Here is a 26981-nt window from a genome sequence, read left to right as displayed (position 1 = left end):
ATACTATTTTTAATAAAAGTATGAAAGGATGAATTCAAAAGAGGAAAAAAACATAATAGAAAGCATATTGTTTTTATGGAATATGCCCAGCAGCCTGCACAAGACCATGAAATGACACTGTGAGCTACCATGGGGTTTAATAAAGGGAACGAAATGTAAGCCAAATTTATATCCTTTTCCTTCAAACTGTATTTCTGTCATAAAAAAAAAAAGAAAAAAAAAATGCAGTGGTCCACAATGCCATGTGATGTTTTCATAAAAACAAGCTTAGCTGGACATTTAAAAAAAATGTCTTCTTTCAGGCAACTCGGGTGAGCTCATATTTTCGTGCTTGCAAATCATAAATGCACCACTAACTGGCAGCTCGGTACTGAATCGTAGCGCAATAAGTTGAGATGCCGATTTGCGTATTCCCTCTAAAAGGCCAACGAGCCGTCGGGTCCATGCCATAGAACGGGGTTTTTCAAGCTTCTCAGTCTCGAGGATCCTCTATTCACCAAGAATGATGGCCCAAGAAGCCCATCGTTTGGCCATCAACAACATAAAGCAGGTTGGGTGCCTACAGACCTTGTAAACAGTAATTCCCACACAATGGGACATTGTTACAAAACTCCGGATACAACAGCTATAACATACCGATTTGCGAAGTTTGCTTCCTCCTCCTATCTATGCCACTGAGCCAACTTCGCTTACTACAAATCCTGTTACAACATATAGTGTAACGACTTAATTTTTCGCGAGGACCTAATTTTTGTGAATTTTGTGAATCTCCCACAATTCGCGAAAAATAGGTCCCACGAACAATTCCGGTAAAATGTAAACACATTGGAATCTACATTGAGATCCCACCACGTCGTGAAAATTAGAACCCGGAAACTCTTCCCAAATTTCAGTTTTCACCTATATCACGAAATATTGAGCCCACGAAAAATAAGTTGTTTACAGTATTCAAATATAATGGACTACTATGGTATTAGGGAGTTTGTGAGTAATTCATTATTGAGTAACAGCGGACTCTTCAACGGCCGTCATTATTTCGGGCTTTATGCGGCTCTGGTTCCATAGCAGTGGCATTCCTTTTGTGAACTGCTGTCATAGCACTCGGAGCATTGCGAGCCTTGTATGATCCGAAGTGTGCAATGATGATGATCGTCCGAACAGCTCAATAAAAATTCACTAGGTTCAGAAGTTTCAATAAACCAGTTTTTTTATAACATCCACTCACAATTTTGTCAGTCTCACTGGTTAGAACAGACTCCGGTCATAATCCAGCGTAAAGTCTGTAGTAAGAGCATCTCTGTTCTGCATACCGTAAAATCCCGAGAGATAGCCCACCAAACATCAAGAGCAAATTGGGTAAAAATATGGAGTGGGCTAACTTTCGGCGTACAATCAAGAAAAGTTAAAAAAAAATTGTTCCAAGCTTCTAATTGTGGCGAGGGGCAACGAAGCAAAAATGACTGTACTTCTCAGCCAGCAATGTTCGCTTATATCCCACCAAAGCCAACTAGTCGCATTTATGCCGAAGCCATCATTGATCCCAACACTACTAATACTAGAAATGGGCAATATTTTGGTGTTTAAAAAATATAGCAAATCAAGCCAAAAATAGGGTTGAGCTATCTTTCGGGGATGGCGTATCGCTCGGGATTTTAAGGTACTCTTTTTATAAAAGACCAAAATCTTCATCACTATCAAGGTGTGTTATAACGAGCTGTTACTGCATTAAGGAATGTATGGCTTATTTACATGCATCAAAGTGTGGCTTAGATCTGTCAAGATAGTGCTTAAATGGGGAAAGCATTTCAGTTATAGAGCAAGTACAGTTGAGAAAATTTCGGTGGAACCCATGGCGTGGGGTACTCAAGAAAACCCTGTGTTCCTAGGAACCCAGTTTGAGCACCTATGCCAGGGTGGCCAAACCGCGGCTCTTCACTGGTCCAAGTGCGGCTCGCAGGTCCCTCGTGAGGAGACCCCCCGCCCCCCCTTTCCGCCCTTTCCGCGTTTCCCAAGGATTTCAGAATAAAGAGCAGCTTGCGGTTTGGCAGCTGTATTGTGCCCCCACACATACAATCAAACCGCTTTTTACTCGTATGTTTCCAGAGATCCTGTTTCTTTCATTGCTTGAGGGAGTTTGCCAGACCCCCCTAGGGGGAAAGGCATCAAGGACGGGAGTGTCAAACCATGCACGCACCTTGGCTTGGGGCCGAGGAAATGTTCAGTCTCGCGGCCTTTGTCACTCGCCGGTGATACTTGTCCCCTTTAGATAACAAATGTTCCCTATCGTTTCTTGTTGAAGTTCGCGGAAGCCCAAGTTGACGTCATTCATAGCCCCCCCCCTTCCCCCCCCCCCCCGCGGCTCTTGCAAGTTTCTTGGTTTTGGTTGCGGCTCATAGGCCGGGTCAGCCTGGCCACCCCTGGCCTATGCCATAGAACAAAACCAGATTTATTCCCATTTCTCGGGACAACCGGTGAGCACGACTCTTGACGCCGGTTGTGCGAAGATCAATTTCACGAGCTATGGTGGAAGGGGCACTCACACAATGATGGGATCCAGGTTCCCAGGGGGCACTTGCAGTGCTGCCAGGAGGCTGGTGCCCATCAGTTCATCCTTCTCTGCCTTCCGCTTGCCCATCTTCCACCTCTGCCAGGGAAGACGGGTCAGCAAACACCTAAACTCTTCTAACCTAACACAGACCAGACCTGCCACTAACCTAACCTAACACTAACCTAGCCCATCACAAACCAAACCCAGCCCTGACTCCAGCTAACACAAGCCAACCCCAACACTAACCTTACTACTATACCAAACCTAGCAGAAACAAACATAAACCAAACCCATCACTAACCTAGCCTAACAAAGCCAAACCTAACTAAACCTATCCAGACCTAACCTAATCTAAGACAAACCACACTTAACACTAACCTAACACAAACCAAACCTAACACTAATCTAATTTAATGCAAACATAACCCAACACAGACAAACCAAGATTCTATCACGAAATGTTTCCAAGCTTCCTAGCCTCCCTCAAGTTGAATAAGCACATTTCAAAGGTCTTTCAAGCTAGAAGTTCAAACATGTTTAACTACCTACGATATGAGATTCTGAAATTCTTTCGAATTTCAGTTAGTGAAGTGCACTATAGTCCATTGCAACTCAAGAAGGTAGTTATTCATCTTGGTTTTAAAAGCGCACAAAAGACGAGGACAGAGTAAGAAACACAAACGACGGACGAGCGTTTGTGTTTCTTACTCTGTCCTCGTCTTTTGTGCGCTTTTAAAACCAAGAGGAATAACTATCAACTAGCCCAACTTTCCACTCTACTCAAGAAGGTAGGGCAAGGGCAAGACAGGCCGGGAAGGAGGAAGCAAACAAAACGCTAAAGAGAGAAGGTTTCCCTCTCTCTTATCCAGCGTTCCGCCTGCTTCCTCCCACCCGGCCCGTCTTACCCTCGCCCTACCTTCTTGAGTTGCAACTGACTATAGAGACAAATTCCCGAACCTCGAGTTGCACAGTGTCAAGTGCCACAAACCAAAAAGTCTAGCTTTCCATCTTGATAAACTAAAAGGAATGAGGAAGCTTTCATTAAAAATGTTACACATGCAATGCTTTTGCTCTCAAACGCCTGACAGGGAGGGCAATGAGGGTGCCACCGTCTTTCGCCTCGACAACTTTTCTGCTCCTCTCACCGTGCAATGGCAATGTTTGGAAACATATCCTTAGGTTATTGGTACTAGGTATACTCAGAACCCGTCAAAAATCTCGCCAAGCACGCATAGACAAGAATTTCCCGTGCATAAAGAGCTTTCGTACTACCTTGAAACAAACATTTTGGTACCGACATCAAACGAAAGAGCGACTATTTGTCTGCCATCGTAAGAGTGAGGTGTCGACAAGAATGATAGACGAGACGTTTCAGTTAGTTTCAATAGTGCCACAGAGGTTTCTTTCTTCTGGAACGAACCAAGCATAACTTAATGAGCAGCAGACCAAATATGTTCCACAGTCTCGCCCCCCCCAGATCCAGCCAGTCAGGTGACAAAAGAAGAAGAAAACTGCCCGTCTATCGGTATATACCAAAGGTGCTCCAAATGAATGGCACTCATGGGTCCTCCGTGTCATCACGGTGTTAAGTAGCATCATGTCGCACGTCACCACGACATCGCACCATCATGCGACTTCCCAGTATCGTGCGAAACCACAACGTCTCGCACGCAGCGTCATGTTGGTGCAGAGAGCTAGCCCCATAAATGCCACGCATTAAAAAACCTACACCTGGAACGTTACCTCATTTACCGTTAATTAGATACACGAGAGGAAGCGACGCCCGGACCGACGGAGCTGGAATGATGAATCGGCGACGAATCGGCGGGGAGTACCTTCTCGTCCGTGCAGGTGAGGAAGTGCATCCAGACGGAGCTCTGCGACATCACGGGGTGCTGGCAGATCCTATTGACCCACAGCTGCAGCTTGGCCATCCGGTGCTCAATGAAGTTGTCCTGGTAGCGACCTGGAACGATCACGTCCCCACACAGGGCCCTCAGCCGCCGGGAGCAATGCCCTCCAAGTCCCGAGTGTGGCACAACACACATAACGAAACGAAATGCCTCACCCCCACGCAATCAATTCTAAGTAAAAAATAAAATAAAAAAATGCAGTTTTATTTTAATTGAAATGTCAAACGGAGAATTGTGTTTTATCAGGAACGCAGCAGTCGCTAACTCCAGTCTCAACTTTAAAAAAAAAAAAAAAAAAATTGGTCGTATGTATGTTTATACAGCCTAGAACTTAGTCTGCCTCAATAGGCAATCTGTCTCCCAGTTGTGGATGAGTAATTTAGCCAGTGCAGTATGACTGCTAGCCTGGGGTCTTTAATGTGCACCACGCAGTAGTGATACACGACCGCACGCCGGTACAATGATCATCCAGATCGAAACGGCCAGGGGTGGGACTCGAACCCAGGATACCTGGGTTCTGCAGCGCGAGCTTTCGCTCCACGTGCTCCGAGCTGGTGTGCGCTAGTCCACTCAGCCACCGATCCCCACTCTTGGCCTTCCAGGCACACCACGGTGTGTCAACAGAGCACGTCCTGTTTTTTATAAAGTTTTTTTTTTCTGTTGCTTTTGAAGCTTTTGCAGCTGGCAAAGTCTTCTTGAAGTGTCTCAAAGTACTATTTTCTGCTTCTTTTTTTCTTTTTTCACAGCTGCGTTGTGGGGCCGGTGGAGCTCGCGGCACGGGTGTTTGGCAGCCAGTCACGTTTTGCTCGCTTCTTTCGAGGCTAAATCAGAGTTAACTTCGACAAGAATGCAATTCTGTGTAAATATGGCGTTGCTTTCCATCCGTGAGCAGACTTCTTGTTTCACCTGTCTTGTAACCAAAACCAAAGTTGCGAGTCACACACTTTATCTGCCGGGTACATTTGAGGGTGCTTGAGGCAACGTGCTAGCGATTAGACCTTCATCTTGGCTTAAACAAAAGGCAAGCAGCAGCTGCCGCCAAAGATCCAGCAGAATCGAGTAATGTTGCTTGTCGCATACGTCTCTTCTATCAATGCACTCCAGGTCTAGTGGTTACAACGAAGCTAACGAAAATTTCCTTCTTACAGAGGGAGAAAGGTCAAGTGAGCAAAACAACCACTTTGATCACTCAGCGAACTCCTTCGTTACCCTTCAAAGGACTGAATTTTTGCGTCGAATGTACAAGGATTTTTATTTTTGCGATAAAAAAAAGTAGCCACCAATTAATCACTAAAGAGGGGAGGGTTAAAAACATTTGCATCCTATCCAGGAAGGTAACCCTCCCATGCATGAATTATAATTATCATATAAAACAAAAAGCATACTATGTTCGGACGTTAATCTCTACACCATATGTTAAGTAAATAAAAAAAATCTACTCAAAAATATAATTTGCAAATACAGAATAGACGTGTCCTCAGTTGAGGACAACATGTATTCCAGTGGCCAAGTAATCTCATATTTGGTGTTCCGTAGTAATTCTTTTTATTGAAATGGTTGTGTATTTGGGCTAGACATGTTAGCACTGTATAATTTCTGTATTACAATTACTAAGCGAAATCCTGCGAAACAGGAAAAGGAACCGGAAAGTCTCGCAATGCACGAAACCCCTCAAAGTACTCAGGGAAAAGTGGGACATGGCAATGCCCACAGGTGCATCACCCGTCTCACAAACATCACGCACGACATCCTGTGCATCCTACCATTCTTCACCAGTCTTCAGATTCATCAGCTATGTCTAAAATTAGGTCAATTTCTTCTCTGGATAACTTGTCCAGAACTCTTCATTCTCCCGTAACAATGTAGAGCGATACAAAACTCACAAGCGTACGAGTCAGTGTGTTTTGCGGGCAAAAGTCGAAAGCTTGCGAGCCAAATGAGGGCAGTGTTACTGCTTAGTGTCCCCATTTGAGTAGTATGAATGTAATGAGCGTAAACAAAACAAATGGAGAGAAATCATTTCTGATTTTTGCTTGCTAATATTTATTCATGGCTAGAACAATCTGAAAATTATTTTTGCTTCAATGTTCGTGCAAAACATTGCCGGCAAAAAATTGCGGTGGCTTAGCTCAGCTATGTTGGGATAAATGTAGTGTGAGCTTATGTGAACAAAATGAGGCGCTATCAAGCGGCTCTGGTGCAGCGTCATACTCGGCTACTGCGCGACGGAGGCGCACAGCTAAGCACGCGGCGGCGCCAGTGCGTCTGCCGCGGCTATGACGTCACTCCTCTGGAATAAGCAGATCGGCTGGGTGCGCGTGGCGGTGGCAGCTCCGGCGCGCCAGCTGTGCGCCGTGTGACGTCACTGATCCTCGAGCTTGCACAGCACGGCTTTTTGGGAGTCACGCGAAACTGCTCAACCTCGGCCAGTGTAGCTCAAACTACAAAAATTATTTACTTTTATGAACTACTGCTTGGCAATGCTACAAGTGGAGGCGAAGTACTAGTATACCATCTGGATGACTGCTGGCAAGTGCTGTCATCTATCAGCCAGCCGGAAAAGCTTTGTTTGTCCTCGCTCGAGGACACCGTGGCATAAACTGCGATGCGGGACTGTTTTCTGCGATGAAAAAAAATTAAGTAACATTTGTCCACGCATGTGGACAAGGCACATGAGAGGGTCAAAAATGTTTTTCTGGGAGTTGTTTTCTGGGAGTTCAGCGGCCCTTTAAACTCCCACGTCTGCGAATAAAGGTCTACTTCACCGATTTAACGTGACTTGCTTTGTGCAAATTAGTTCTCTTGGCTACTGGGGATTGGGAATTGGAGTGGTCGACTCATATGCGGCAATGCTGCACAGTACCAAAGTCAATGACAGGTGGGAACGGCAGGGGGGTGCTGCCTCCAACAACAGGTTCCTACCTTCACCAATGCTTCGGCGTCTCATGTACCTCGAGCACGCACACACGCACAGTTAATGCATGGGGGTAGGCACGAAGGACATGCCGGAAGCCAAGCATTTGAAAGACATGCCCTGCCATTCTCTTTCTGTCTGTGATGATATCTACTTGTCTAAACTTTCAGGGCGGTGAAGGTTACAGCAAGGAGTGCAGGCTAGCCTACGACTGCCGCATTGGCGTCGGCTCGGAGATGAATAGAGCGTTCTTCCACACTCACCGGAGATCTGCTTGTCCGGCAGCGGGGGCACTGGGATCAGCGAGAACTTCTCCTGCAGCCGCTCGTGAAGCCAGTCGAAGTGCTTGTAGCGCCTGCTCACGGGAATGCCGTTGAACTGCACGGACGGGGGAAAACGCTCATGCACTCGACCGACAGGCACTGCCTCGTGAAGCGCCCTCTTTGCATCGAACGCACGTTTTTAGCCATAGCACCGCCCCCCGAAAGATGCGCACATGCAAACCCGGTGTACCGGGTCCAACTAACAGGCTGTCTCACAAATCTTTTCTTCACTTTGGATAACCCGCATTCCACCGTGTCGACAAACAGCCTCCTTATCTTTCCCCGTTAGTTTGCACGCAGACGGTTAGTTATTGGTGTTGGTGGAATGCACAAGCACGGCAACTGGCTTTGTTGAGGATATAACCCGGTAACCACAACCGCGAGGACGTTTTTGAGCCGCATAAACCCACTCCTACTCTGCTTTTTTTTTCTTCTCGGACTGCATCCTCGGTAGCATCTACCGGGAATGCAGCCAGCAGCCGAACCTGTCGCAGCGGTGACTCTGATCTGCTGTGGGGTGGGGGCGGACCACCCAGTGGTTAGAGCGCTCCGTCTTCGTGCAGGATATTGGCTCTGATATAAGGCTTTGCCAAACCTACAATTGCACTCAAACTATTAGATCAGTGGTTCTCAACCACCGATGTTTCGCGGACCCCATGTGGATCAGCGGAGATGATGGAGGACCCCGTTCGGGGTGAGGAGAGGGGGAAGGTATAGGGTAAATATAATAATAATTGAATAACTGGATTTAAGTAAGGGCTAGTGTAAAGTAGAACTTTCTTATTGACATGCACGCGAGAAAACTCGCCCAAAAACTGAAACATTTCTTCTCGACCTGGAAAAAAAAACTTTTTTTGCCGGGCTTGATTGATTATCGCTGACCCCTAGAATGTCTTCGCGGATCCCCATTTGAGAACCACTGTATTAGATTATTGAGGCACTGCTCACAGCCCTCATGAAGAGAGCCTCATAAAAAAGCAGATCTCGTGGGAAAGTTTATTTATTCAAATTATTTCAAAGAGCAACATTCCCCCTCTATGCTGGGTCCCCCCGGGAATTTAATAAAATTGATACAGGTCACACTAATTGGCTAAACACTAAGATGAAAGCCTGGGCGAGTTGGGGAGAGTTCATATTGGTAGTTCTATGTGTCCTCTCCTTCTGCCCTTGTTGATTCCAAGCTGTTGCTATGGCTAAACGCTCCCTTCTGAGTGGCCCGGCACATTTCCCTTTTTGGCCCGGCACATTGTACTTTTTTTTTTTTTTTGCCACTCCAACTTCATGCTACACTGCCCAATTGTCAAATGTCTATTCCTCACAGGAACAGGGCAATTACCCCACGAGAATGCCAAAGCCCCATTCGAATGGGTTATTTCAAAAGTCCTACCCAAACTACCAAAAAAGTAAAAAAAAAGTAAATGAAGAACAGAAGAAGCTTGTTGATAAACGTTTGGATAATATATATTCTGGGCTGTTGCGTTCACTAATGCCACTCCCATTAAACACCTGTAGGAATGCAGGCAATTATTTTTAGGTTGTTAAATCTGCAGCTGCTACGTAAAATTAAACTGCCATCCGACTTGTCCGTTCTGACGCCAGATGGCCGTTTCTTGTGTCGTCGTCCCTAATTAAAGTGAAAATTACGAAAGACTATCCGAACTCCTTTTGCAGGATGGAAGACACTCACTGAGGGCGTGAGCTGGTAGGCGATGAAGTTCTTGAAGCCTTTGAACTTGCTCTCTTTTTTGGGAGAGGAGACCTCACACTGGTAGGGATCCATGCGCACCGCCCAGCACACCACACCTCCAGAGTCCTGCTAAACACAAAGGTTACCCCTTTAGGTACCACGCTAACATTAAGTAGACAAGGTGTCACGTAAAGCAATGTAAAGTGACACTATGACCAGTCACGTGAAAATTTCACGGTGTCGCGTAATGTCAAGGGGTCACGTGAACATTGCTGCCAATTTGAAACTTATGTCCCGCCTAGTTTAACGGGACACTGGTGCGCTAAATGCGTAGTGCATGCAACAGTTTTTCGCAACGTCACGCAGCCTTATCCTTGGAAAACCGAGTCCACAGCATTGTTTTCTCGCATTTTCTTACATTATGCATAAGTCGCCGAAACATAAGTGTCCCAAATGTTGCGTGCCAGGCTACCTCCTTGAACTGGTAGCCATGCTTAACACGAAGCACAGATGGCCTGGTGACTTGCGGCGTAACCAGATGCAAGCTTTCGTAACATAACACAACATAAGAAAACGGGGCTGCATGATCCAGCCTTAAAACATATTTTGCGTTAACAAGCCACACTTTCTGTCTTCTCGGTAGCCACGCGGGCAAAGATGGGGACTGACCACGATGGTGACCTGCTCCTCTCCGGGCACGGCCACCTTGGTCTGTCCCAGCAGCCACGACTCCCCTCCCGACTTGACGAAGTTGGAGAACCTGCACGCAATGCCACAGAGAAGCCGCACCAGAGTTATCTGACACCAACGCGTACGTGCATCTAGGAGTCTCAGTTAAGTGTCGTCTTTCAAAAGCCAGGGACGCACTGATTGTGGGTGGTGGGAACGCATGAAATGATGGTAAGAGAAAGAGACGAGCCTCTAGTTGCCATTTACAGTTTGCTTATCCTGTTTAGTCGACACTTGCTCGCTTGCCCCTCCACGTTCAACGAAGTATGGGACGTGCTAATATTGCGAGCATTTCTTTTTCGATTACGAAGACGCCTCAATTATGCGACATCCAGCATTTTTAAACGAATTGGCATGGGTCCAAAAATCCCTGCATAGAATTAATGCATTAAAAGTCTGGAATACAAAAACGACAAACACCGGAGTCTGCAGCTCGAATGCCGGACCCTGCACAAGGAGCAGATGACGCTCTTGTTCACTCAGACTGGATGCAGGCAGTGTGTAGAGACAAAGGTAGTCGGTTTTTGTCTAACCATTAATTTTTCCAATCCGAGCTTGGCATTCTGACGCCACCGTACGCTCTCGCTCCCTGTAGAGGCCACACCGTACAAGCAGACAAAGCAAAGACCATTGGGAGCCCATCCCGACCTGTTGAAGCGCATGACCGTGCCTCCACGGGCGGCAACGTCCCCCTTGCTTCCGGCATCTTGCTGGGCTGACCGGTTGGGAGGAAACAGGCCATAGTTGCATGGCCCAGACAGCTGCTGGGGCTGGTCCTGCCACAAAGAGGGTGACATTTGCTCACCCTGCCCAGAGTGCCCTCACATACATTTTCCTCTGCTGAGGTTTGACATCCGCTCAATTACTTTTTAAATGCAGAACATTTGAAGAACCAGCTTGGAGGGTTTTCATGTCGGCGAATGTATGCTCAATAGAGGTCAAGGCGTATGCGACACGGATGGCTCGATATATTTAAAAAACCATCAAACTGTGACCTCCAGTGGCTTAGTGTGCCCGCAAAGGAAGGAGATTGAAGACGAACTATAAACACTATGCAAATAGAACATACTTTTTGTCTCGCAAAGTACATGTAATCGGCGTGATTCAGCTTCAGCACATAGCACTGGCTAAGGGCTTGGTGCAAATTGCATAAAAATAATATTGCCTTCCTTTTTCCTTTTACCGCCAACTCCTCATTGGCGGAGAGGGGGTCACGTAGGTCAATGGCATAAGCCAAACACCAAGCGCTTTGGGCATATTTGGCGTGCGTAACCCCGTGTGCGAGCCAAATTAAAAAAAAATATAGGAAAGGAAAGGTGATACTCAATTTCTGCTATTCGGTTACTCCAACTTGGCCGACCCACCTGTGCCCCTTGGTTGGAGTCGTCGTCATCCCAGTCATCGTCCCAGTCGTCCCCATTGTCGTAGCCTGCCGCCTCATACTTGGGGGGCAGTGGGGGAGGAGGCACCGATGGGGGGCCCCCCGCCGCAGGCGCGGGCTGCTGTGGCTGGATTAACTGCGCCACGCAACCGTCCGCAATTCATTACAGTAGGCTTGCGATAATTCAAACTCAGTTATTTCATACTTCCGGTTAATTCAAACCAATTTCAAAACGTTGGTTGTCCCGCTATGTTTTTAATGTATCCGCAAGCCGCTTAATTCGAACGGCGTTTTTGTGTAATTCATTATTTTTGTTGTTCTGGCACCGTTGAATGCGCTTCTTTCCGAGCACCAGTGCACTGCAGAGAAACAACACCCGCGGAGTTTGCTTCTGCGGGCAGCGCTTCTCCGCACTGCACCGGTGCTCGGTGAGAAGCACACTCAACGGAGCTCGAGCGGGCACACGTGAGCTATGAAAACGGGCACCATGCGAAAATTTTCATAGCAACTTGCGCGGACGCTGTGATGTAGCAGCATGGCATAGATCCACGTCCCAGCACCTGCGCAAGTTGCTCCGACGGAGTGCTGTTGCAGAGCACTCTGACGACTACGACCAACGTATTGATTTTGACAACACCAGAATGATGAGCGTTTAAACCAAACATCCGCCAACGACTTCTCATAGAATCCTGGCATATCCAGACTACGCCAGGAAATACAAAAGAGTTCAAACGGCCCTTTACCATCGGCGTATGTGACTGGGCTAGGGCACTTGAAGAAAAAGTGAGGGAAGCAAACACCACCACCATAGGTGGAAAAGAAGCTGCTGCTTTCCAAGTGCAAATAGTCGCCCCTGATGAAAGAAACCGAATCAGGTTGGAAACGTCGGGCTCCTAACTCTTAAAGACTTGGTTGGTGAAGGCCCATACTTCTCTAACAGGTTTGAAGGATAAATAAACTTATGTCATACATTTCACAAATGTTTTACGTGTGGCATACTTGCTTATGATCAGTAAGCCTATGTAGAGGAAATCGTCAAATATATTCTTTGTATGCGTCGCAATTCATATGGCAAATCATAATTTTATCTTGCACCATAGTTAAACGAGTTTTCGATAAGTAAAACCTAATAATTCAAACAAAAATTTGTGGCTTCCTGGAGTTAGAATTAATCACACTACTGTAATTTGCTTAAAAAGTCAAATTTGGGGGTTTTAAGCTTACGAGAGGCATCTGGCAAGCCCCTGCGAGGGACCGAGGATTAATTTGGACCACCCGGGGGATGTTTTCCGGCGTACAACCGAAACCTCGGTTGCACGACGCCTTCCCAACAATAGGCTTCCGGTAGTTCAGCAACAACCCCCAGATGGCACCCGTTACTTGAAAAAGGTCCACAGCTGATCCATGTTCTACGAACACACAGGATTCGTTGAAGGAAGATTGTAACTCACCTCCACATAGTTTTCGGGGAAGAGGCCAGTCTCACCGCGGCAATTGATGCCCTCGCACCAGCCTTCTCCTATGTCCTGCGATTAGGAAGCCAGTAAGGAAGGGGCCCAGAGTTCTGCCAAAGCTGGCCTTACCAATGGCGGGCTCAGTCAGGCTTCCGCCCACTATGTTAGAGAAGTACCCAAACTAATACCCCATTCGCACAACAGTATAAAGGTGCCTTTAGTAAAGGGCGATTGGTATCACACAGTGAACAAACGGAGGATGAATGTATGGATGGGTGGTATAGGCTACACCCTTTGTATCAGCCTAATCTTAACCATTTGCGGCACGTGAACAAGCATGAGTGAGGAGGAAAAGCCCTTCTACATGGCGGATCGAGTGGGACAAGCTTGAACGAGCAGTGCAACGCACACCTCAGGGCGGTTCAATGAAGAAGCTGAGGTATCGTTTCGAAGTGAAAGGTTTGTCTAGGAACAATTTGCCGACGCATCCGGGTGTGCTGTCCCGAAAAAGGTTTGCCATCTTTCCATACATTAGGCCTGCTTAGACCGGCGAGGCATTGCGGCCACCATGACAAGACCAAGATTCTAGGCAGTGGTTGAATATTGCCTTGAAGGTCATTGGGCCTACATAGTCCCTTGTAGTTGGTTGTTTTGCTTTGTTATACAAAAAACTACTGACGGCAGGCGTTGTATAGGCTAACTCTAAGATGAAGTGCATCCCTTCAAGACCTCTGAAAACAAACGTCCAAAGCTGCCAAACATGCACTTTGAGAAGCACATGCCAATGATTGGAAGTGAGTAAAATACATCGACTTCTGAGCTCGATGGTGTTCTCTGCATGTGCTGTCGCGTTGTCTTTGAAGTGGGCATAATTTTGAAACGGACTCGTTAAACAGAACGCATGATGACTGAACCTCCTAGCATGAGTATATGTTCGTCGCTAGCATATTTTATCATGTTTGTGTTACGAATTCATCCAATAATTGCAACTTACACATGTTCAATTTGTTAGAACATAGTATCTTAAAAGCAGTAAACTTTATATATTTGTTAGTTTTATTTCGAGTTCATGGCCAACCTCCCTGTAAAGGGCGGTTGGTCAGCTCCTCCTTAACAAAGGCCCTCCCTTAGTTAAAGGTACCTTTGTGCGCCGTGTGGTAATGATCACCAGCTCCTTTTACTAGAGGTACCTTAGCTAAAGGTACCTTTGTGCTGCTGTGTGGAAGGGGTGTAGGAGAAGGTGTAAAACCTTCAATGATAACAATAGCTTGCCACTGTAGATTGTTACCTCCCGTCAGTTTAGAAAGAATAGCATTCCTGTTTAGGGCTTCCACTGGTACTCAGACCGATGCAACCACCAACACAGAGTAAAGACGTGGTTCAAGGATCTCCAAGACTCAATGTTTTGCCTCCCGACCATTTTCCCGCTTACCAACGCCTGCAGGCCGCCCGCACCTTGTAACCGTGTCCCTAGAAGGTGCCGCCTGCACCTTCTAACCATGTCCCTAGCTCTGAGTACATCTCCCACACACTTTTTAATGTTTCCCATCCTAGAACACTCTGGGACAAGGGCGTAACAAATGACCAGAATCCACGATAGCACTAGGTTTTCAACTGCCCCAAGTGAACATTTATGCAATCCCTCCACCCCCTAGGGGTATGTGCATGCGGGCAAACTCTCGTGCGAAGCACTGTCCTTCAAGGTATCGCCCGAGATGGCTGTGTTGCAAGATTTCTGCACTCTCACTCCAGAGCAAATTCTCATACCTTGGCAATCAGAAACATACTCGGGTCCAATATCGCTTTAGCTGTGTTATCGTATGATATGATCCGTGGAAGTAATTCATGTCTACTTGGGTAAGACTTTACACAAAGCCGATGTGTGCTGTTGCGGCAATGAGCAGTCATGCATGGGAGTCAGCACAGCATGTAAACAAACGCTTTTAGGGCAGTTTAGACGGCCCGTAAAAAAAAGGTTTCTCAACGTATTGTGCTGCAATTTACTAGAGGTGCAAGCAGGCAGTAGCATATTACAGTTAAAAAGAAAAAAAACTTACCTTGTTAAAACAAAGGAACAGAAACCTGTTCTGAACAATCTATAGCACCAGTTCTCATACGACGCAAGTGTAGGGATAAGTGGTGCTGACAGGTGGCGTTCGACATGTAGAGGGAGTAAAGTCCCTTGACAAAATTTATGGTTACAGGTACCCTCAACCATTGTTGTGGAAACGTGAGACACGTGCCACAAGTGGGAGCTTTGCCGGCATTCACTTCCAATGGCATCTCATTTCAGTGCTGCGCTGTCATTTGCTTCCAAAAGGTGCTCGAGACACAGGCCTCGTTTACTGCAGCATTTGACGCTACTTGAAACACAAACACATCGAGGGGCTTTACAAGGGAGCACCAATCGATTTGAGTACTTTTTGCTGGAATGTCTGCTATCATAACCTGAATCGTCCGGCCATCCCTCGACGTTGTGTACACCATCTGTAGGTAGCACTTGTCTCCATGTGTGCATGGTTTGTGAAGTGACGACCCACACTGCCCAGAACAGGTTTTTGTTTCTTTTCTTTTGAGCGAGGTAAGTCCATTCCTTGTTGAATAAAAGCTTAAAAAAGTGTGAACAAATGGGGACAAAAAAAGAAACATGGACGACAGGACAGGCGCTTCTGCGCGCGTCACCAATGTGGTGCACGAGATTCCGTTTACTTGTGGCAGAGTCTGCATTGGGCAGACTGGGTGCTGCTTCAATGATAGAGCACGAGAACATAATCTGTGTGCGCAGCAACGTGGGGGGCCATTTCGCTGACCACTGTAGGCGATGTGGGTGTAAACATGACCTGACTGACACAAAGTTTTTAAGAAAGGCAAAAGAAAAAACGGAAAGCGATTATAGACGCATTCTAAATGATAAAGAAAGACAATTGCGTCAGCGCTCCATCTGTGTATTTGCTTCAGAGTAAGATAGTGTTTCTGGAAGTCTGGCTCTGATTGTGGCGATTAAATGCGATGTGGTTTGGGCAATGTGTATACATAAAAGTGACAATGGTGTTAATAAAAACCAGTTACATTGAAAAAAAAAAAAAAAAGGAAGCACATGTCCTGTCGTTTGCGTTTCTTCATTGTCCTCGTTTGTTTGCGCTTTTGTAACCTTATATTCAGTAATGGATCAGCTAGCCCAAACCCAAGTTTTAATGCACAATTCCTTATTTTTTTCACTGTCAACTTTCACCACCTGCTTGCACCTCAATAGTAAATTACAGTGTGATACATTGAGAAACCGATTTCTGTGGGAAGTCTAAAGTGTTTAAAAGAGTTAGTTTATGGGCTGTAGTTTTCACAACCAACGATTTACACAGGATTAAAACCCTCCAAACAGACCTTAGTTTATGGAAAGACAGCATGTTTCGCTATATTTACTTTAAAAAAAGAAAATATAAGACTAGTTTGATTATGTTGACAAAGAATGGAGAGCACAAAATGTGTTGTGAACAAGCTGTGCCCACGCTGTGTGTGTGTGTATGATGTCACTTGACGTTAAGCTGTTATGTGACGTCGTGTCACACGACGTCCTGATGTCACTGTCCTGAGTGACAGTTTTCTCGTAGAATTTTGCTGACGAAACAGATTTGGTGTTACAAGAAATACAACGTTCAAAAACGCGAGAAAACAAAGCAGGCTTACCCGCACCAAAACCACAATGCCGCAGCAAATGGGTCAGAAACACCACAGCATACTGACGCGAGCAAAGAGGCAGACTTTTGAACCCAGACCAACGACCCTAACCCGGGCCACGAGTGCACCGATGCGAGACCATTTGCTCGGGTGGGAAGCGAAGGAGCGCCTGAGAGCAAGCATGAACACGTGATGTGGTTTCTCCCAGTCCTCTTTTGAAGAGTGAAAGCCTTTCATCGGAGACACCAGAGCAGAGGAATGCGAGGCCCTCGATTTAAGCGCCACAATGCGTGGACAGCGCGCTTGAAGAACGTAAAAAGCAAGAAAGCGTGGCCGTCGATTGCGTCGCGCAGGGGGGGACAGCCGCCGCGCTGCTGGGAGGGGTGGACCCACCTTGTTGATGACCGTGACCGTCTCGTTAGCCCAGATAGTGATCTCGCCAGCCGCCTGGGGCTCGAAGTCGTACAGGGCCCGAGCCTGCAAAAGCGACGGCAAGAATGCAGCTGCTCACCGAGGGACCGGCCCGAGACCGTTGGGCCGTGTGATCGACGCCTCCGAGCGGTCGAGCAACGGCCACCGGCAGTGTGTGCGCGGAAATGCCGCGCGTTTCGTGTCGACAGCTGGTGACTAATGTGTCGGACCAAGGGTCGCGTCACGGGAACATCCGTCGGCTGGACGGCCAGTGGACCCGTGAGGCGGAAATTGCGAGCGCGGCTAGAGAGACCTTTGTCACCTGCCAGCCTTGGGCGTCCATGCTGGAGTAGGCGGGGATTGTCGCGGCGTGTCCTCAGTCAGTGCACCCTCACGGCTGGCGACGTCATGCGTTCTTTCGCCCCAAAGTTAAGCCCGATCGAGGAAGAAATCAGCCCACTCATCACAAGAACCCCGGGCGCACCCACCCCCTTGTCCGTCGTCAGCCGTTCACGGCAGTCCCGCAGCACGACGCACATTCATATATAATTAAAAGCCTCCTAATAAAAACATTTAATCAATTAAAAATTAATTAAATTTTATTTAAGAGCGTTTTGAGCTTCAATAGCTATAAAACAAGCAATTATTTAGTATAGATGCTCCGACAGCTCCGATCCGCTTATTTTGTTTCCCGCCAAATGTTTTCGAGGGCTCGTGGGGTTCGTGTACGGTGGTTGCGTCGGCTGAGTTCGGTGTGATTTGCGTTGTTCTAAGAACTGCGCTGGACACGAGGTACGCGCGTCGGCGGACTCGAGCTTGCTGCTGCGTCGCTAGAGCTGCTTTCAACGGTTGTTCGGTGCACGGCTACGCGTGCGCCGGGCATGCCCCGCTGACTCGTCGTCTCGGGCAAGCGAGTCCGCTTCTGGCCGCGGTAGCAGCCGCCCGGCTGACAGTGCCTGCTCGCTGAGCTCAGGATGGCCAAAGTGCACGTGTGCAACGTGGTCGTTCTCGACAACCCGTCGCTGTTCCTCAACCCGTTTCAGTTCGAGATCACCTTCGAGTGCATCGAGGACTTAAAGGAGGGTAGGTAATCGCCGCGTCCGGCGCCCCGCGGCTCGCCCTGAAGGCGGCTGCATCTTCCCCTCCTGCCCAGATCTCGAGTGGAAGATCATCTACGTGGGCTCCGCGGAGAGCGAGGACTACGACCAGATCCTGGATACGGTGTACGTGGGTCCGGTGCCGGAGGGCAGGCACATGTTCGTCTTCCAGGTGCGTTTCCCCGCGTCTGACGCCGCTGTCTCGCGGTTACAACCCGGCGTCGGCGAACGACAGGCTCTCCCGGCGTGCTTCGTCTCTGGCTGTCCTTCTTACGCAGTTCCGGATAGAGAACGCACGAACGGGAGCAAATATTTTTCGCCGAGAGCCGCTGCCGGCTCCCGCGGGCGCAGTAGTGCTCTGGGCGCGCGCTGCCGCGTTTTTAGCCGGGTAATTTTGTCCACCATTTTGTTATGGTCATGTCTCGCGCGTGTCGAAAGCGTTAACAAGATTTCACATGATGCCATCAACTATGAATGCTCAGAAGTAAGCGTTGGAAGTAACCGACGTTGACATGGCAACAAAATGGCGGATTTACGTCATATGGAAAAGGCCATGAGCTCACGCTGACTGTCTCCGACTTCTAGCATTCGGCCCGCTTCAAGATGAGGCGATTTCATTAAAATGGCTATTTATGCTGGTTGGTTCGTCATCACGTTCGAAGCGCCAAAACTACACGAGGACATTAAGAAAGGGGACAAAAACAAGGCACATTCGCGATTAACATTTATTGAAAACCCATCTTTTGTATATTGGTGGTAAGATACTGTCGAGACCGGTTATAACGAAGTCGATTATAACGAAACAGCGGCTACAGCGAAGCGATCACGATTTCCCATTCCCTTTTGCACTTCGTTACTCGAAGTCGGTTATAAGGAAATAGCGGATATATCGAAGTGATTTCCGATTCCCGTTGACTTCGCTATAACCGGTCTTGACAGTATAGGGTGTCTGAAATTCCCAGGCTTGATCTAAAATGGGCCTTGAAAATTGGCGCCTGCATATGGCAATATAAACCTTTCGTCAATGGTGTATTTCACGGGTCGATTTTGTTTTGTAAGATTACGAAGCGTAGCTGTCTTTGTAGAAAATGTAGGGCCAAAAAGATTGACGCAGACGATCAGTGGCGGGGCACATTTGGCATATGTATTGATGCATGGTGCTACCTCCCTATCGAGACCACTCACGACGACTGTGGTTTGTTCAAATGAACATAATGATTTAAAAATAAATGCGGCCAATGATAGCAAAACGTGAAGTAACAAAAATTAATTAAATCTTGGTTGTATAACGACGGTGCCAATGGCGCTCTTGCTGCTGACTGATTTCGGCTGTGCTTGCGACCAACTGTTATGAAAGGCAGAAAGCTTGTGCCGGAGCTAGGTTCTTAAAGGCCGACGTGCAGCCTCGGTTTTCTGCAGGGAAGATAATCCTCCGAGTACACTCCTCTCCTAAGCTGCTACGGGAGCCAAGTTGGGGCAAGGTAGAAGGTGGAGAGGATATAGAAAAGGGAGAGGCAGGCAAAAGTGGGAAGCGCGAAGTGTACGCCAGCCTTTAAGGGGGAAGACCAGTGATGGAGTCTTTTTCTCTACTTTTCGATTAAACTTAACAAAATGACGCAAGCCATGTTTCTCGTTTTTTTTTTTTTTTTTTTGCTGATTTCAAATATTTGGTCATTTTGTCAGTCATGAGTAGATTAGTCCTTAAAATATTCAAAAATTGCCAGTCTTCGTTTTTCAAACAATAAGAAAAAAAAAAATGCTCACAAAGAAAATTTGTTTGCATGGGTAAAGACTACAAAGTATAAAGAATACAATGTTAGAAGCACAGCTGCAACGGAAAAAGAGTATAGCACAAGTGACCGATGACCGGAGCGGTAAAATCGCAACACGCGGCGCTATTGTTCCCAAGCGCGCCGATAGTGAGAGTGCCAGTCATGTTGAATGTTTCAACGCGGGGGTGGCCGGCAGAAAATTGTGGTATAGACGCTTTACACACGCGCCACATTGAGCCTCCATAGCCACCCTTCTCTTGTCTTACCGAGATGCCGAGCCACTGAATCGGGCGTTGACGAGTCTCCATAAGGGCCTATGCTGGGGAGAAGGACACAGTAGCACTTAAAGTGACAATAACCTGGCCTGCTGTGGCAATGGTGAAGTGAAGCGAACGGAATAAGAGGAAACAAAAACTGAAGGTCAGTTATGGCGGCGTCCATGCACAGCTGCTGCAAAGCGTCTATAAGATAGCTTTCGAAATGCGGGTTTTGGGATTGGCTGCTTTCTGCCGGCCACCCCCGCGTTAGACATGGAACGTGACTGGCACTCTCGCTATCGGCGGGCTCCGGAACAATAGCGCCGCGTGTCGCGATTTTGCCGCTCCATACGTCGGTCACTTGTGCTACTCTTTTTCCATTGCACCTGTACTTTTGAGATTGAAGTATTCTTAGTGGAATTTTACAACCTATTGAAGTTCAGAGTTCTGTGTGTGGCTACCAAGTAACAAAAGAATAGGTAAATTGAAAACTTTTTCCTAGACCTTCAGAGGCCAGGCTCTTTAAATCGACCGTGAAATTCGGTTTCTTAACCTATCACGCTACGACTTTGTGCAGCGTTGCCCACAGTTGGTGCTTTCTTTTTTTTGTAAAATTTGCAAAGAGCGAACTTACCTGAGGAAAAAGTAAAGAAAGAAAAAGGCTTAGCTCCTATGGAAACGCAGCGAAGCCACCGGTCTGCAAACAACACGGCGCCGTTTCGCACGGGAGACGAGATGGCGCAAGCGGTCGCGACGCCAATTGCCGCCAATGAACGACCATACAACGCCGAGAGCCGGCGTCTTTAGCAGACGAGAAACTGCAGTTCTTTGTTGTTACCGCGCCTGTTTTTGTTCCTGCGACTGTTGCCGCCTGTGGAACGCGCGCCGCTTTTGAGTCGAAAAGATTGTCTGCTTAAAGACGTCTGCTCTCGGCGCCGTAGGCTCGTTCGTTGCGCCATCTCTTGTCTCCCGTGCGAAACGGCGCCGTGTTGTTTGCAGACCGGTAGCGTCGCTGCGTTTCCATAGGAGCTAAGCCTTTTTCTTTCTTTACTTTTCCTCGGGTAAATTCGCTCTTTGCAAATTTTACAAAAAAAAAATGCACCATATGTGGGCAACGCTGCACAAAGTTGTAGCGCGATAGGTTGAGAAACCGAATTTTGTGGTCGATTTAAAGAGCCTGGCCTCTCCTTGAATCACCCTGTATGTTAAAAAGTCTGCTCTGCAGATTTTGTGCTTTTCTCATTAAGCTACATGTTGCAAAGAAAGTTATATTTCTGTGTGCCTTGGGTGCTGAGATATCTCTTGAAATTTGGCAACGAGTTTAAATCTTGTGCCTTTGGGAAACCAATATTTTAGAGTCAACTTCATCGCAAATTCCGCCGACATAGATATTATAAGTTTATATACAGTCTAACAACGAATCTGGTTACAGCAGATATTCGGTAAAAGATAACCTGCTACTGGTGACTCAAATCTTTTACTATACTAATGGTGGCAATGAACTTGTGGTCTGCAGTATTTTATGGGGCACCGTCACTTTTAAAGGTCAACGGTAAACGAGAATGTGCACTTCACTACAATTATTTTTCAATCTCTTTTAGTGTCGATGGCAAAACAAATGCAGCCAGTCGGAATGAAGCGCCAACCCACATAGACGCCTTGATAGACTTCTATACATCAAGGGTCTTTGAAGCCGAGTGAGTGCTACTAACAGATTGACTGGGACTGAGTTAGAAATGAACGCTTATGCAGCTCTTGCGTCCAATTCCTGCTTCACGCCGCGCTAACATCTAGAATATATAGGCCTCGAATCATCTGCTTAGGAGCATCTTCAACTTCTTCCTTCATCAGTAAGCAGAAGGCCGCCATTAGTATAGCACATATGCCGTTTTCAGAAGATGATGATAGTGATCAAAGTGGCCAGACTGAATTCCGGAAAGGGTCTATTGTAAAGTTTGGTTGGTCTTGCTATCTTTGCCATTGAGCCAACATTGCCTATTACAGATTCCTTTATAACATACATTTGGATATAATGGTCTATATTAGGGAGTCTCTAAGTACTTTACCATTTCAATATAGCAGACTCCCCGACAGCAGTCATTATTTCAGACATTAGACAACTTCGGTTTGATAGCGATGTCATCCATTACTGCAAACTCCTGTCAATGTGCTCGACGCCTTTCATCCCTCGTATGACCGAAAGCACTACCTTTCAGAGCTCAGAAGCTTCAACACACTCCAGTCTAATCCACATCCAAGTCAGTAGTAAGAGTGGCGTTCTGCGAACTACTCCTTTTACAACAGATTAAAATCTTCACCACTATCAAGGTCTCTTGTAATGAGTAGATACTGTATAGGCTCCTTGCACTGACGTCACATCGCACACATTTGAACACCAAGTAAAAGGAGGAGAGAGAAGCTGCTTTTGTAAGAATTTTGAGTGACAGGTTAATCTTCTATAATCTTCTGGGAGGAGAATGGCGACGCCTGTGCAAATCCGGGTGGCACAAAGGAGGATCCTGATAAGAGGGGAGCTCTTTCTTCCCCTCTTCTCTAGAGGGCAACGGAAATGACGTCCTGTGCAAGCCACATATAGCTCAAATCTTCAGCCACAGAATTAGAAACTTCTTGAATTCAGAAGAGCAGTAGCTTTAGATTTCACAATCGCCATGTCCAAAGGAATGTTATTTTAGGGATTTTTTTGGCGCCAGACCCATGTGTATCCCTTAACCTGTCGCTGACTATATCGTGAAATACCAAGCGTCCGCCCATTCCACAATAAGTACCTACCCCTCAATCTCGTAGCATTTGAAAAATGTACAAAGGATGTATCTTTGCGTATTGTTGACCTAGGGAGTGCCCATTCCTCAGTTTTACATGATTATCTCCAAATTTTTAGTGAGCGCTTGCTCGGAATTTTAAGGCTTCACTGAACTGCCTTGATTTGGTGTCCCTTTCATTTTGCCCATCTTTGGTTTCCTGGTGGTTTATACTTCGCCCTTTAGCTCACATGAGCTCCAGTTCTTTGTCTGGTTCGAACTTGGGGGAAGAGTGGATCATAATATTGTTAGGTTTGAGTCTCTGCTCACGCATAGAGCGTTCAAGGCACTTCTTTTTCTTTCATGTGCCCATTTCATACACCTCTTCGTTTTCCTCTCTAAATTCACTCCAATAGCAATACTTTCATAATGTAGAAAACCCGAGACTGTGGTAAAAGCAGGGAACCGTTTCCCTGCTTTTACCACAGTCTCGGGTTTTCTACATTATGATCAACATCCACCAGCTCGCCTGCGCACTCACAGTTTTTTCAGCAATACTTTGCCGATTAATTTACCTAGCAATCGAGGGCGACTGCCCATGACTGCTATTCTTGCGTAGTTTGGTTTCGAAGTTCGGAAAACTTACTTGAGTCTCGTCTTTTATTTTGTATGACCTTGACAATCTGCATTCGTTGTCTGAGTTGCTTGCTGCAGCTCACTCACTTGGCTGATGTAGGATATTTGAAGGACCTTCTAGAAGCACACTTTCCTTTTCACTTTTTCCCTTTTTCCGAGAGGTAGTGACAGCAGTCGAAAACCTAACTTTTGACGGGAACCGAAGTGAAATTAAGTTTCAATCGAACTCGTTACGTGTAACTATAGGAGATGCGATGTACGCATTTCCGCTTTCTTCAACCGCACGCACAGCGGCTCTGATATCTTCTCGGTTTATTTTCGGTTCGACAGCTTCGCCGACCGTCTTCGTTGGAGTTAGGGTAACTGTATATGTTCCTTTTGTGAAGCAGAGTATTGCAATGGTCTCCGATTTCGTCCTCCAAGTATTGTTTAAGTGCCTGTTGGTCTTGCAAGAGATGCAACGGCGTGGTGACGCGTGGCGACACTACAGTGGGCACACGTCGTCTGCTCCGCATTGTCTTTTGCATCGCAGTCCTAAAACAGGGGTTCCCAAACAACGGCCTGCGTGCCACATCCGGCCTGCAACTGGCTGCAGTCCTTGCAGTGGCCCGCGACCTGTTTCCAGCAGGTGGCCACTCCTATTAGAGCAAAAACAGGCGCGTGTAAGGTAACAGCTTCACGACGCTTGCCCAACACTGAGTATCCGTGCTGACTCTTATCCGGCAATTATGCGCCATATTTATTGCACATTGTCAGCACCTGTATCGCCATTCTTAGTTCCCTGTTTAATGTCTCCGTAACTGCGTTACGGAGACATTATTTGCGTTCTCTTGTATATTGTACTTTGTGTCCTGTATCATGCGTATCGCCATCACCCTTGCCCCTGTGCACTTGTGTGCCAATTTGGATGCGCTGGCGGCTCCTAGGCAAAGCGCCGCCCCACGGATCCATATGCGGCGGGTTTGAATCCCGGCCGAGGTGCCCGCAATCCGACGTAGGCTCATCATGGCGAAGGCACGTAATCGAGATTTCGGTGGCACGGCAGATGTCCATCGTCGGTGTGGCAGGTGAAACCCCCAACTTTGCTTCTGGAAGGTGCCAGCTGAATGTAGTAAGATAGATGAAGAGAGAGAAAGGACAAACACTGCTGGATTAGCAAGGAGTAAGCTAGGACTAGACTAGGAACAAGCAACCGTTGGACTAGCAACTAGTGGTATTTTGTCCTTGTTCTCTCTCTCTCTCTTTATCCATCTTCCTACAAACAGTTGGGATCTTTCATATACATGAATCGCCAACTAGCTCGGATACAAGCACCCCAAATTTGGTTTGGGATAGGGGGTGGTAGACACATGCTCGTAGACGCATTCCGGGCACCGTGAGAGTGGAGAGCCCGTTTTCCTGAAGAGGGCTGTTGGGGGGCAATGCAGGCGGACCCGCCGGACCCGAGCAAGATCCCCGTGCAGGACGCGGTGGGGGTGACGGTGGTGCTGCTCACCTGCTCCTACCGGGGCCGAGAGTTCATCCGGGTGGGGTACTACGTGAACAACGAGTACGCCGACCCCGACCTGAAGGAGAACCCGCCCTCCTCCCCGCATTTTGACCGGGTATGTGGCACCTCCCTGTTCCCCCGATGTTCTGAGTGCCCCTTGGGCGGCGACGTGTGCCTCGAGAGCCACAACAAAAGCTGCCCTTGTCGCAGATGGTCTAAAACTTGTCAATTTCGACAAACCCCTTCACGGCATTCCATAAAAACTCTCAATTTGGATGCGTTTCTTGGTTTGGGTTTCTTATCAGAGTGCATTTCTGCGCCTGCTGTCCTGACTCCAGCGGCCGAGACGCGTGACACACATGTGCCAAACTTTCCTCCATCCTTCGAGGGGGGCGAAGCAGTGGCTTCACGCTGCGACCACCATGGAGCAGGACTGCGGGCACAAAGATGCGCTGTGATAAGAAACCGAAACTGATCCAAACTGTGTGGTTTTTTAGAACGCCGTAAGATGCTGCACTGCCCTCTATCTTTCAAAAAAGAGTTGATTTAGTGGTTTTCAATGATGTTTAGCAAGGTTCTAATTGGAGCCATATGTCTATTTTCGTTAATTAAAGAGTTAATTAACATGATACTAAATTGGCCGACTGATTGTAAGTCCACCTGGCCGTATAACTCACCTGCACGAACCCCGTAAGTGTAGCTTTCATGGCTCTTTTTAAATGCATTTCTTAAACTTGAAAAAATACATCCTGTATGTGTCCTATCCAGACAGAATTGTTTCTGCGGTTGAGGTCCCTTTAAGCGTTCCAGTTGCGTGTACCCCGTCAATGTCCCCGGGGGGGGGGGGGGGTTGGCCGTGCAGTTGCAGCGCAACATCCTGGCCACGAACCCCCGGGTGACCCGCTTCAAGATCGACTGGGACGACAACCCCGGCGTGGACAGCGTGGCCACAGACGCGTCCTCCTCCGCCGCCGTGGCCGAAGACAACAGCATCGGTCCCCTGCTGAGGGCCCCGTTACTGCTCAACGACAGCAGCCACAGCATGGAGGTGGCCTGATTCACCGGGGGGCAGCCACAGCATGGAGGTGGCCTGAGTTACCGGGGGGGGAGTGCGCCCCAGGACTTTCTCGCGGGTCCTCTTCCGATCCGCGTGCTCGTGTACTTTTTACTCAACGTCCGTCGGCCTTTGTGAAATGAAGTGTTCTTTCGTACTATCTGCGTCGGCCCATCATTCGACCATTGCCATGCGTGTGACTGAAACGCTGCACCCTTGGAAGCATTCGTCTAAAGGTGGCGACTCCCCGCTTTGCTCGTGTGTCTCAGGTTGCGAACTGGTTTTGTGTGGGGTGTGTTGACGACGTGAAGCAAAGAAAGCATCTTGCCGGGTCGCCCTTTGTGACTTTGCGCTTTTTATGTTTGTACCTCCCCCAAGGTGTCTACCTCCTTCGTTATGTTCGCCATTTCACCTTACGTCTGATTGCGGCAGACGTTACGAGCCATCTCAATCAGTCCATGTTCATCAACGTAGCACGTGATACGCTCTCTGTGCATCGCTCTGCCCCTTATCCCATATCACGGGACACTCACAGGGCCTCGCTCTTGCTCGAATGGCTCATAACATCCGCTGCGGCCGGACGTAAGGTGAAACTGGGTGTAGATGGCTCGCACGTGATGTCACCGCCCCTGCTGGTGGTCATTCCCACTGCTTCTTGCCGAGGGGAACAAATTAGGTAGTGCAAAATGGGTATTACTTCAGAACGTATGCATTCAGCAGCAGCATGCCATCACAACGGCCTCTGATACGATATTGGTGCAAGCCACGTATAGGCAGCAACATTTATTCAAGTTCCCTTAAGGCCCTCGTTGAAGGCATTACATAAGGGGGAGGTACATAACACGAGAGCATAAAACAGTAACGACATATGCGAATACATGG

The 26981-nt window shown here is 47.6% G+C and overlaps 2 protein-coding genes across 2 annotated transcripts in view; one reads left to right on the top strand and one right to left on the bottom strand.

Moving 5' to 3' along the window:
• LOC8041819 (sorting nexin lst-4) overlaps positions 1–17498 on the bottom strand; it is a 32163-nt gene extending 14665 nt beyond the window's left edge. The window contains exons 1-10 of the mRNA XM_040501090.2: positions 17358–17498; positions 17018–17101; positions 12947–13021; positions 11479–11631; positions 10763–10890; positions 10055–10145; positions 9386–9511; positions 7639–7753; positions 4384–4514; positions 2541–2644 (exon numbers count right to left, since the gene is read on the bottom strand). Of these exons, the coding sequence (XP_040357024.1) occupies positions 2541–2644; positions 4384–4514; positions 7639–7753; positions 9386–9511; positions 10055–10145; positions 10763–10890; positions 11479–11631; positions 12947–13021; positions 17018–17101; positions 17358–17378 (1028 nt within the window). The 5' untranslated portion in view covers positions 17379–17498. The remainder of the gene's footprint in view (positions 1–2540; positions 2645–4383; positions 4515–7638; positions 7754–9385; positions 9512–10054; positions 10146–10762; positions 10891–11478; positions 11632–12946; positions 13022–17017; positions 17102–17357) is intronic.
• Positions 17499–17613: 115 nt separating this feature from the next.
• LOC8041821 (histone chaperone asf1) lies at positions 17614–26256 on the top strand. The gene is made up of 4 exons (XM_002414999.5): positions 17614–18118; positions 18189–18304; positions 24984–25160; positions 25908–26256. The coding sequence occupies exons 1-4, from the start codon at positions 18010–18012 to the stop codon at positions 26100–26102; spliced, it is 597 nt and encodes a 198-aa protein (XP_002415044.1). The 5' UTR covers positions 17614–18009; the 3' UTR covers positions 26103–26256.
• Positions 26257–26981: the final 725 nt, after the last annotated feature.

Source organism: Ixodes scapularis, unplaced genomic scaffold, assembly GCF_016920785.2.
Source record: "Ixodes scapularis isolate PalLabHiFi unplaced genomic scaffold, ASM1692078v2 PGA_scaffold12__126_contigs__length_90152505, whole genome shotgun sequence".
NCBI lineage: Eukaryota > Metazoa > Arthropoda > Arachnida > Ixodida > Ixodidae > Ixodes > Ixodes scapularis.
Note: the sequence above shows the minus strand (reverse complement) of the source record. Positions and strands in the feature narration are given on the sequence as shown.

Coding starts and splice junctions, on each gene's coding strand:
- LOC8041821 (XM_002414999.5), top strand. CDS start 18,010: ATGGCCAAAGTGCACGTGTGCAACGTGGTCGTTCTCGACAACCCGTCG. Junction 18,305..24,983: donor GGCACATGTTCGTCTTCCAG/GTGCGTTTCCCC, acceptor GGGGCAATGCAG/GCGGACCCGCCGGACCCGAG. Junction 25,161..25,907: donor CCTCCCCGCATTTTGACCGG/GTATGTGGCACC, acceptor TTGGCCGTGCAG/TTGCAGCGCAACATCCTGGC.